General features: G+C 46.6%; 1 protein-coding gene across 3 annotated transcripts in view; it reads left to right on the top strand.

Annotated features, from left to right (window-relative positions):
* The first annotated feature begins 5,007 nt into the window (after positions 1-5,007).
* The window catches only part of LOC309394587 (protein mono-ADP-ribosyltransferase PARP12-like), a 30,352-nt gene continuing 24,177 nt past the window's right edge, over positions 5,008-11,182 (top strand). For all 3 annotated transcript variants that reach the window (XM_081957968.1, XM_081957969.1, XM_081957967.1), the window contains exon 1: positions 5,008-5,339. In XM_081957968.1, coding sequence (XP_081814094.1) covers positions 5,059-5,339 — 281 coding nt within the window. In that variant the 5' untranslated portion in view covers positions 5,008-5,058. The remainder of the gene's footprint in view (positions 5,340-11,182) is intronic.

Below are 11,182 nucleotides of genomic sequence, written 5' to 3'. Positions count from 1 at the left end.
CTTCAGCTCCAGGGGGATGGGAATGAAGGCATGATAATATAAGCCTTTACTCAACTGACCACATGGCATCTGAGAATTCAACCAACCTGGATTCAAAACTCAGCCTAGAGGGTTGCCCTTGCATGGGCCCATGGGAGTCTGACAACCAATCAGAATACATTTCTTACACAGGAACAGGAAACAGAGAGGTGGGACTGAACAGGTTATAAAAAGCCTAGCAAGCCCCTCCATCAGCCCTTCTCTTTTTCTCTACCAACATTGAAGCATGTGATCACCTTTTCTGTTCGGGACTCAAGCCATGTAGTCCTGTCCACCATTAAAATCATCTTTCCAAGCAGCCTCCATGTCTCCAGTGTCTTTTTCCCCACTTGGAGCCGAACCCAGAAGGACATTTCTTTCAACAATTGGAAAACAGAGTAAGCTTTTAGTCTCATGGCAGAAGTTGGCTTATGGGTCCTGGGGTGGGGTGGAAATGGGAGGCAATCTTCAAATGCCAGCCTTCTTCAACAGCGCTCACTGCAGAGATTGGTGGCATTGGTCTTGTGGCGGGCTTACACGTTTAATCATTTAATCAATACATTGGCTTGATTTGTATGGCTGCCCACCCTAGGCAGTCAACGGCATTAAAAACAGAACACCAAGTAGCATCAAAGCAGCATTAAAAAACCTATAAAGATAGCGTGTGGGAAAACCAACCATTGGAAAAAAAGGTCAAAGCCCATGAGCTGGATCTGAATGACCAACAATTGCCATAGATACCAACGACAAAATTAAACACCCAACTAAGCAGGCTTCCACTGATCTGAAGCCCAAACTCAGGCACCCATCCATCAATGGTTTCCGAAAGGCTGTCAGACTCAGGACCAATTGAACCTCTAAAAACTAAGATTATAAATACTTGATCCTGGGGATCCTGCAAGGGTCATAACTCCTAAGCCAGTTTTTTTTCCCAGCGCTATTGTAACTTCTAATGGCCACTAAACAAATGGTTGAGGACAATTTGCAATGGGTTGTGTTGAGGTGGGCAAAGAAAAGCCCAGGGTGGGGAGGGAGGGGAGACATCTGCTCTGGGTCACATGATCAGGAAAGAGGAGCGGGGGGCTTAAAAAAGACGAGGGGGCAACATCCTGAAGTGCTATCAAAGTAACCCACCTGTTGGATTGGATTAAACACAGGGAGGGAAGGAATCAAATTTAGGGTTTTTTTCCAGATTTTTTTAAATTTTTTATTCTCTTACATACCATTTAAGGATATACATTCACATAATTGTTATTCTTCTTTACATTTGTCATTCTTATACATTTATTATTTCAATTAATAGGTTATAATATACAGTTTGGGTTGCTTTGTTTACCATCCCTTCCTCCTGTTGTAACACCACCTTATTTACCCTTCCTTTTCTCCCTCCCTCCTTCACTTTCTTCCTTCCTCCTCTCATTTCCCTTCTTTCTTCCCTTCCCTTTCTCCTTCTCCTACTCTTCCCCTACCTACCCTCTCTCCTTCTCTTCCTCTCCTTACCTCTTTCTTCTCCCCTCCCCCCATCTTCCTTTCATTCTCTCCTCCTCTCTCCCTTTCTTTTCTATTATTGTAGGTGTCTCTTTCAGGTCTCAGTTTATGTTTCCTTGGGATGGTATCTCCGCAAACCGAAATATAATATCAAATTCGTTTTTGAGCTGAGTTTTGCTTCTGCCAGTTCTGATTTTCAGAGAATTATCCTGCTGGCTGTCCGTGGAATGGACAGAATCCCTCCCAGAGGTGGGCTCCTACTGGTTCAGACTGGTTTAGCTGAACCGGTAGTAACTTAGTGGCCTGGGTTGCTGGAACCGGCAGTGACGAAGGCCTGCCATGCCCCAGTTCTCCGACAGCAACCCGATAGTAATCAACCCACCCGTGATCCCTCCCTCTTCTCAACATTTATTTCCAGCGGAGGAAAAGCAAATCCAGTCTTCTGCTATCTTGTGTCTGGGTGATGTAATCAGATAACTAAGCAACCGAGGCCAAAATAACAATGCAGCTTTCTTTAAAAAACAAACAGCAAATATGCTGACTCACTCTTGGCAATGCTGTGGCATGCGTGGCCTTACCTGAGGTGGCAAGCAATTCAGGCCCTGGAGATGGGAGGGAGGAGCAGGGGGAATGGGTGGCGCCCATCAGGCCCAGGTAGTCCTCTGCAGTTCATTTAGTGACCGTTCAAAGTGACAACGGCATTGAAAAAGGTGACTTATGACCAGTGGTGAAATTCAATCTTTTTTTACTATCGATTCTGTGGGCGAGGCTTGGTGGGCGTGGCAGGGGAAGGATACTGCAAAATTCCCATTCCCACCCCACTCCAGGGAAAGGATACTGCAAAATCTCCATATCCTCCCCACTCCAGGGGAAGGATACTGCAAAATCTCCATTCCCTCCCCACTCCTGGGGGAAGGATATTGCAAAATCCCCATTCCCTCCCCACTCCAGGGGAAGGATACTGCAAAATCCCCATTCCCTCCCCACTCCAGGGGAAGGATATTGCAAAATCCCCATTCCCTCCCCACTCCAGGGGAAGGATACTGCGAAATCTCCATTCCCTCCCCACTCCAGGAGGAAGGATACTGCGAAATCTCCATTCCCTCCCCACTCCTGGAGGAAGGATACTGCAAAATCTCCATTCCCTCCCCACTCCTGGGGGAAGGATATTGCAAAATCTCCATTCCCTCCCCACTCCAGGGGAAGGATACTGCAAAATCTCCATTCCTGGGGGAAGGATACTGCAAAATCCCCATTCCCTCCCCACTCCAAGGGAAGGATACTGCAAAATCTCCATTCCCTCCCCACTCCAGGAGGAAGGATACTGCAAAATCCCCATTCCCTCCCCACTCCAGGAGGAAGGATACTGCAAAGTCTCCATCCCCTCCCCACTCCAGGAGGAAGGATACTGTAAAATCTCCATTCCCTCCCCACTCCAGGAGGAAGGATATTGCAAAATCCCCATTCCCTCCCCACTCCAGGAGGAAGGATACTGCAAAGTCTCCATCCCCTCCATACTCCTGGAGGAACAATATTGCAAAATCTCCATTCCTGCCCCACTCTGGGGCCAGCAGAGGTGGTATTTGCCAATTCTCTGAACTACCGTAATTTTCTTTTTTCTTTTTCTTTCTTTCTTTCTTTCTTTTTTTCTTTCTTCTTTCTTTCTTTCTTTCTTTCTTTTTCTTTCTTTCTTTCTTTCTTTCTTCTTTCTTTCTTTCTTCTTTCTTTCTCTTTCTTTCTTTCAGGAGAAATCTAAAAACAACCTAATGGAAATGTATTGCTCCTTCCTTCCTTCCTTTTTCTTTCCCTCTCTTTTTCCCCTTAATCTTTTAAAAATTTTGTACACTCTTATTGTAAAGGGAAAAAAATCACATTTTAAAAAAATCCCTTCTGTGCTGAAGTCTTGCTTGCAGAATTTTAAAAAATAAATGTACAACATTCCAAGGTCGTGCTACATACCATCAAGATCCCAGCAGCGGATTGCTATGCTGCACATATTTATTAGATTAGTTTAACTTCTTTTTACGCTGCTTCCTTTGGTGGCCAAAGGCCCTGAAGTCATTGGATTGCAACCAAACTGTCCCCAAATAACATCCCGGAGGCTGGATGTGCTTCAGGGCACAGCATTTGCAAGCAATTCATAAGATGCAGTTTACACGAGTCCTTCACTTAGGACCACAATTGTGAGCCCAACATTTCTGCTGTTAAGTGAAACGTTTGTTAAGTGAGTTTTGTCCCATTGCCACCGTGGTTAAGTGAATCACTGAAATTGTTGAGTGAACAACACGGCTGTTAAGTGGAATCTGGCTTCCCCACCAGACTTTGCTTGTCAGATGTTGGCAAAAGGTGATCACCTGACAACGGGACACTGCAGCTTGTCGTAAGTACGAATCGGTTCCCAAGCATCTGAATTTTGATCATGTGACTGTGGGGATGCTACAAGTGTGAGAAAGGGTCATCAGTCACCTTTTTCAAACCCGTTGTAACTTCAAATGGTCACTAAATGAACTGTTGTATGTCGAGGGCAATCTTACTTTGGGGAGAGTTGCGTTCTCTCTCTCTCCTTCCCTCCCTCCCTTCCTCTCTCCCTGTTCTTTCTTTCTTTCCTCCCTCCCTCCTTTCTTTTCTTCATCCCACCCTTCTTTCTTTCCTCTCTCCTTCCCTCCTTTCTTCCTTTCCTCCCTCCCTCTCTCTTTCTTCCTCCCTTCCTCTTTCCCTTCCTTCCTTCTTTCCTCCCTTTTTCCTTTTATCCTCCCTCCTTCCTTTTCTGCCTCCCTTCTTTCCTCCCTTTCTCCCTCTTTCCCTTTCTTTCCTCCTTCCCTCCCTTCTTTCCCTCCCTCTCTCCATTCTTCCTTTCTTCCTTCCTCCCTTCCTTCTTTCCTCCCTCCTTTTCTGCCTCGCCCTCCTTTCCTTCCTCTTTTCCTTTCTTCTTTCCTCCCTCACTCCTTTCCATCCCTAACTCCCTTCTTTCCTTCCTCTTTCCCTCCCTCCCTTCTTTCCTCCCTCCCTTTTCCCTTCTTTCCTCCCTTCTTTCCTTCCGCTTTCCCTCCCTTCCTTCTTTCCTACCTTTCTCCCTTCTTTCCTTCCTCTTTCCCTCCCTCCCTTCTTTCCAGCCCTTTCTCCCTCCTTTCCTTCCTTCCTTTCTCCCTCCTTCTTTAACACACACTTTGTTTTCACCCGAGGCTGGAAATAAAAACTGCCTTCCGGGCAGCCAAAGGGGCGAAGTCAGTCAGTGGCACCCCTGGGTCACGCGTGGGCTCCCCCACTCCGCCCTCTGCCTCCCGCGTCCCTCGCGCAAACCGCCCCTCAGGCTCTCGGCCAGGGAAGCCCCCTCCCTCCCTCCGAAGGGAAAGCTGCGGGAGGGCGCGCAACCCACACACACACACAAGGCGTCTCCCTACCGCCCCCGCAAGGGCTGCCCCCCCCACCAACCCGGCCCGTTTTACGCAGGCGCACCTCTCCTCTGCAGGCCCCGCCCCCTCCGGCCGCCGTTCGGTTTCGATTCCTGCTGGCTGCGGAGTCGGCGGCGGCCGGGCAGACAGGCAGGCGAGGATGGCGGACCCGGCGGTGTGCAGCTACCTGTCCAAGGTGCTGTGCTCGCGGGGCGGCGGCGTGCGGCTCTCGGAGCTGCCGGAGGAGATGGGGCTGCCTCTGAGCCAGCTGCAGCAGGTCCTGGACGACGCCGGGCAGGGGCGCTTTCTGGAGGTCCGGAGGGGCGGCGACCCCTACGTGCTGGCCGTCTCGGCCGCCCGACTCTGCGTCCGCCAGTTCTGCGCGGGCTGCGAGAAGCTGCACCTCTGCAAGCTGAACCTCCGCGGGAGATGCCGAGTCAAGTGAGTCGGGGCGGATCCGCAGCCGGCGCCTTTTGGAAATGGGGCGCTAGTCCTCATGACCCCCTTGCTTAACTTGTGGCAAGGGGTGAGGCGGGGGAGAGAGGTTTGGGCAGGAAAAAGGTAGGAGAAGTCGGGGCGGATCCGCAGCGGGCGTCTTTTGGAAATGGGGCGCTAGTCCTCATGACCCCCTTGCTTAACTTGTGGCAAGGGGTGGGGGTGGGGGGTAGAGTGGTTTGGGCAGGAAAAAGCTGGAAGAAGTCGGGGCGGGTCCGCAGCGGGCGCCTTTTGGAAATGGGGCGCTAGTCCTCATGACCCCCTTGCTTAACTTGTGGCAAGGGGTGGGGGTGGGGGGTAGAGTAGTTTGGGCAGGAAAAAGCTGGGAGAAGTCGGGGCGGGTCCGCAGCGGGCGCCTTTTGGAAATGGGGCGCTAGTCCTCATGACCCCTTGCTTAACTTGTGGCAAGGAGTGGAGGTGGGGGGGTAGAGTGGTTTGGGCAGGAAAAATGTGGGAGAAGTCGGGGCGGATCCGCAGCGGGCGCCTTTTGGAAATGGGGCGCTAGTCCTCATGACCCCTTGCTTAACTTGTGGCAAGGGGTGAGGCGGGGGAGAGAGGTTTGGGCAGGAAAAAGGTGGGAGAAGTCGGGGCGGATCCGCAGCGGGCGCCTTTTGGAAATGGGGCGCTAGTCCTCATGACCCCTTGCTTAACTTGTGGCAAGGAGTGGAGGTGGGGGGGAGAGAGGCTTGGGCAGGAAAAAGGTGGGAGAGGCACAGTGGGGAAGGTCGTCCTGGGATTAAGTGTTTTGGGTCAGCGGGGCTCGAAGATATGGGAAAGGGGGAGAATATTAAGGGCAGGGGGTCCCCAAACCTGGCAACTTTAAGGCACCTTTAAGACTTGTGGACTTCAACTCCCCGAATTCTCCAGGCAACATAGCTGGCTGGAGAATTCTGGGAGTTGAAGTCCTCAAGTTTTAAAAGTGGCCAAGTTGGAAGACCTCGGATTAAAGGGCATAACAACAACACAAAAAGGATGAACAACATGCTTAAGGAAAAAACAACAAGCCTTGTCTCCCTCTCTTTTTAACTGCAGCCTGGAAGTCTTGTTTCTAAACAACAACAAAACTTTAAAAAATAGCCTTATAAGTAATCCGAAAGTTGGGACGACATGCCAAGTCTTAATTCTGAAATCGTTCTTTTTTTGTTTTTGTTGTCGTGGCTTTATTTAATTCACAGTTTCCGCTTCATTTCGTCCCCACTTTATCCGACTGCTTTTCCAGGACCTGTTGAACTTCTTTGGGGATGGAATCTCCCATATAAACCCCCATAAAAATGGGCATTCATTCCTCCTTTGATCCTACTGGTTCCCACCTGTATCGACTTAAATAAACCATTTTCCAAATCCAGACCCAAATCCCATCTGGAACATTTTGGGGGGCAGAAATGGCTTTCTGAGAACGAGCTGAGAATTAAAATGGTGATGATGACACACAAAAAAACAACAATTTGTTCTCAGCCTGTGCTTGACCTTGCTTTCAAAGGAACAAGAATTTGGGTTGAAATCAAATGTCAGCAGGTCTAAAAATTTGGGGTAAGAGTGAATGTTGTTGTGTTTTTCTTTTACATTTTAAATGTAGTTTATTCATTCATTTGTAAATATGGCTGCCCACGCATGAGTGGGCATCTAACAATTAGAATATGGAACCGAGTAAGAACCGAGTAAGAATTAGCCGAAATGTCGCTTATAAATATGGCCGACTTAAATCTTCAGATGGAGAATCGGATGGTCTGATTATTCACCAGATCAAAATGTTGTGAAACAGTTCAGAGAAGTGATTTATGATTTATTTTGAAGATCTTCCAAGTCAGTTTCCTGGAGATCTAGTGGCTTTAAAAATGTACCAAGTCCTGTAGAAATCTATTGTTCTTAAATACACCCTTTATAACTCACACTTTCGATATAGCAAACATTTATTTACTTTCTGGGAAAGAGTAATGCAGCTTTTTCTTCTTTTTTTTATAAAAAGCTTTTTTTATTTTTTCAACATTTACTCTTTCCATAAACTGTGTGTCGTCTGGGTACAAATATCTCTGTGCAACAGCTTTCAGCATTTACAACATCATTGACATTAATATTAATATTCTCTAATCTTAAGATTGTAGTATATTAAACGATTGAACATTATTAACCTATTCATTTTCCTCTTAACATATCTTCTAATAAAAATACAATACTAATATTAATCATAATTATCTTCCTCATCATAACACTAACAATTATGTTGTTTATACCTCTGTCTTAATATATTTTCTACTCTTCTTTTAGTTTTCTTCCCTCATTTCCAATTTCCCTTTTTTTCCTCTAACCATTGATAAAATTCTTCCCATATCTTATAATATTTAATTTGTTCTTTCTCTTTAATTATTAGTGTTTAATGCAACTTTTTCTGTGAGGCTTAGAATTATATTCTAGAAGAGTCAGTCTCAGTCTTGGCAACTTTAAGACGGATGGACTTCAACTCCCAGTCTCCCCTCTCTCTATTTCTACAAATAATTCAAAAGGGTAAACATATCCCAACCCATTTTCATCCTATTTTCCCCACAACAACCTTGCGAGGTGTGTTGGGCTGAGAGAGGACTGGCCCAAAGTCACTCATCTGATTTTCATGGCTAAAGCCAGATTAGAATTCAGAGCCTCCTGCTTTCTATCAACCACTATTACACCAAAATTACTCTTTAGATCATAGTTTGTGTTAATCTGATTTCTATCCGTTGTGAATTTTTCAGTCCTGCTATGCACAGACTTTATAACTCCTTGCCAAATAGATTTGCGTTCTGGGATTTTTCACTAATGGTAGAAAATACGTTTTCTGAATTCAGTTTGGTTACCCTCTGCTTATTACAACATTTTCATATTAGAATTTTTTTTTTTAAAAAAGGACAATGATCAAGATACTGAAGTAGCCTCTGGGGACTAGTCAAAAACCAAACAAATTCTACTGATTTTTACTTGGGGTGTTTCAAAGTGAAAATAAATTGCAAATTCAAGAAAGCGTCCCAATAGCTGTGAATGGTTGGTTTCAAGGTTGTTTGATCTCTTTGAGATTTTCATTATTTCTGTTTGCAAAGGGGGAGGAAGGTGGAACAACTTAGTCTAAACAAAAATGCTGAGAGGAGAAGGGCACAGTAAACCCAGGAATCCAGACAGGAGACCCAAAAGAAGGAAACCACTTATGCTGTGGTTGCGGTTAGCATCAGATAGGAAAAACAGGGGGTCAAAAGCCAACAGAGAAAAAGAGGCATGCCCAAACAAGCCCCAAATAACATAATATAATCCTTTGAAAAGAGGAAGTCTGGTTTATTGATGTTGCTATTGAAGAATAACAATTAGAAAAAAAATAACACAAAATGCCAGGACTTGGAAGATCGAAGTTGAACACCTCTGGAAAAAAGAAATCTGTTGTTATACCAATAATAATTGGAGACCTCAGAAGCAAATGCAGTCGGGGGGGGGGGGTAATAAACAGTAGTTGATTTTGGTCAGAGTTTTTTCAAGTTTGACCGCTTTAAGATGATGGGGACTTCAACTCCCAGAATTCCCCAACCAACAAGCCACCTGGGGAATTGTGGGAGTTGAAGTCCACCCACCTTAAAGCGACCAAGCATGAAAAATCCTGACAATAAAGGCTGCCTGATTTATTGGAGCAGAAACTCACAGGTACTAACACCACATTATAAAGCCTTACTAAGGCCACACCTAGAATACTGTACCCAGTTTTGGTCACCACACTATAAAAAAGACATTGAGACCCTAGAAAGAGTGCAGAGAAAAGCAACCAAAATGATTAGGGGACTGGAGGCCAAAACATACAATGAACGGTTGCAGGAACCGAGCATGGCTAATCTAATGAAGAGAAGGACCAGGGGAGACATGATAGCAGTCTTCCAATATTTGAGGGGGGGGGGGGTTCAAGCTATTTTCCAAAGCACCGGAAGGCCAGACAAGGAATAACGGATGGAAACTGAACAAGGAGCGATTCAACCTGGAAATTAGGATAGATTTTCTGACAGTGAGCGCAATCAACCCATGGAACAGAAGTTGCCTTTGGAAGTTGTGGGAGCTTCATCGCTTGAGGCTTTCAAGAAGAGACTGGACTGCCATCAGTCAGAAATGGTGTAAGGGTCTCTGCTTGGGCGGGGGGTTGGACTAGATGACCTACAAGGTCCCTTCCAGCTCTGTTAATCTGTAATGCCTGCTTTGGCCAGTTTGGGGATTGAAGGAATAGAAAGAGGAAGCAGTGGATAATGCAGAAGGGCCAGCATCGAAGGGATTGCTGAGAAGTCTTTTTATGAGCTAACAATTGTGGGTGTGGCTTGAAAAATGTCAGGCTTAATTAAATTGTGCCTGGGGTCATTGTTTTAGCTCCACAGTCGGCCTCCCACAATTTCCGCCTGCGGCGAAAGGATCACCCTAGCCCTTTTAATCCGTTCAAAATGATAAGGATGCTCTATGCAAGGGGATTCGATGGGCTGAGTGCCAATGAGCCAAGCCATCCAAAAAAGGGAAAAAAAAAGACCTTTTATTGTTTGCTGATACCACAAGACTGTATTAGTCACTGATCTCTCTTGCATGCCAGCTACTAACCTGGCCTTTGGTTTCGATTTCCTCGTAAGCTACAGGAGGAAAGCATAACCTAATCTCATTTGGCACCAGATAAACGCAGGCTGATCAGGCCAAGGGTGGTTGACCCCTGTAAGCCCCAGAGATTCCTCCGTTTGCTAGCCCCAGGGGGACTCGCATCCCACTACCATGCCTTGGAGCTAGCAGAGCCCCAAAGAAAGCAGGAGGCGGAGACGGGAAGATTTCTGCTTCGTCTGCCTGTGTCTTGCCTGAGTGTGCAAGAGTGTGAGCACAGAACACGTGCACGCATCAATCTTGAAGGAACTGTTGGAAGAAATGTCTTTCTGGGTTCAGTTCCAAGTGGGGGAAAAAGACACTGGGAACACGGAGGCTGTTTGGAAAGATAGTTTTAATGGTGGACAGGATCACATGGCTTGAGTCAGAAATGGGTTCCTACCAGTTCGGCCGAGTAGGTAATAACTTGGCCGGCCACGCCCCCGAACCGGTTCTATCGGCGGTGCCATCAGCACCGCCATCTTGTTTTTTGCTTCGGCGCGTGCACAGCATTTTTTAACCTACTGTGCCTGCGCGCGTGAAGCGTGTCCCTGACCAAACCAGCTGTAGAAGAAGCCGGAACCCACCCCTGGCTTGAGTTCCTGAGCAGAATCACATGGCTTGAGTTCCTGAGCAGAAAAGGGAAGAGATGCTGAGAGTCCCTGGGGTTTTATGCCCTCTCCTGGGCTTTGAACTTCCTGGGGCACAGGAAGAGTATCCTGATTGGTTGCTGTCAGAGGTCATGGCTAGCTTTGTAGGTTGTCTTGTGTGCCAAGTGTGGTTGAAACTTGGTGGATGGTGCAATGAAGGGCAATGAAATGGGCTAGATCAGGGGTGTCCAAACTTGGGAACTTTAAGACTTGTGGACTTCAACTCCCAGAATTCCCCAGCCAGCCATGCTGGCTGGGGAATTCTGGAAGTTGAAGTCCACAAGTCTTAAAGTTCTCAAGTTTGGACACCCCTGGTAGACCTTTGTTATGTAGAATGGACTGGCCCAGGACCTTAATGACCCATTAACAAACATGAGGGCTGAGTCTCTGTTTCTCTGAGTTTCTACTTTTCTTTTAGGGGAAATAATCTGCCTTTTTAGTGTATCCCAACATATTTCACTTTTCTAGGAGAGGGGTGGGTTTTAACTTGCAACAGGACTTACCATGGTTGGAACTAGTGTTAAC

The sequence above is a fragment of the Natrix helvetica genome, assembly GCF_964273705.1.
Source record: "Natrix helvetica genome assembly, chromosome: 6".
Taxonomy (NCBI): Eukaryota; Metazoa; Chordata; class Lepidosauria; order Squamata; family Natricidae; genus Natrix; species Natrix helvetica.
Note: the sequence above shows the minus strand (reverse complement) of the source record. Positions and strands in the feature narration are given on the sequence as shown.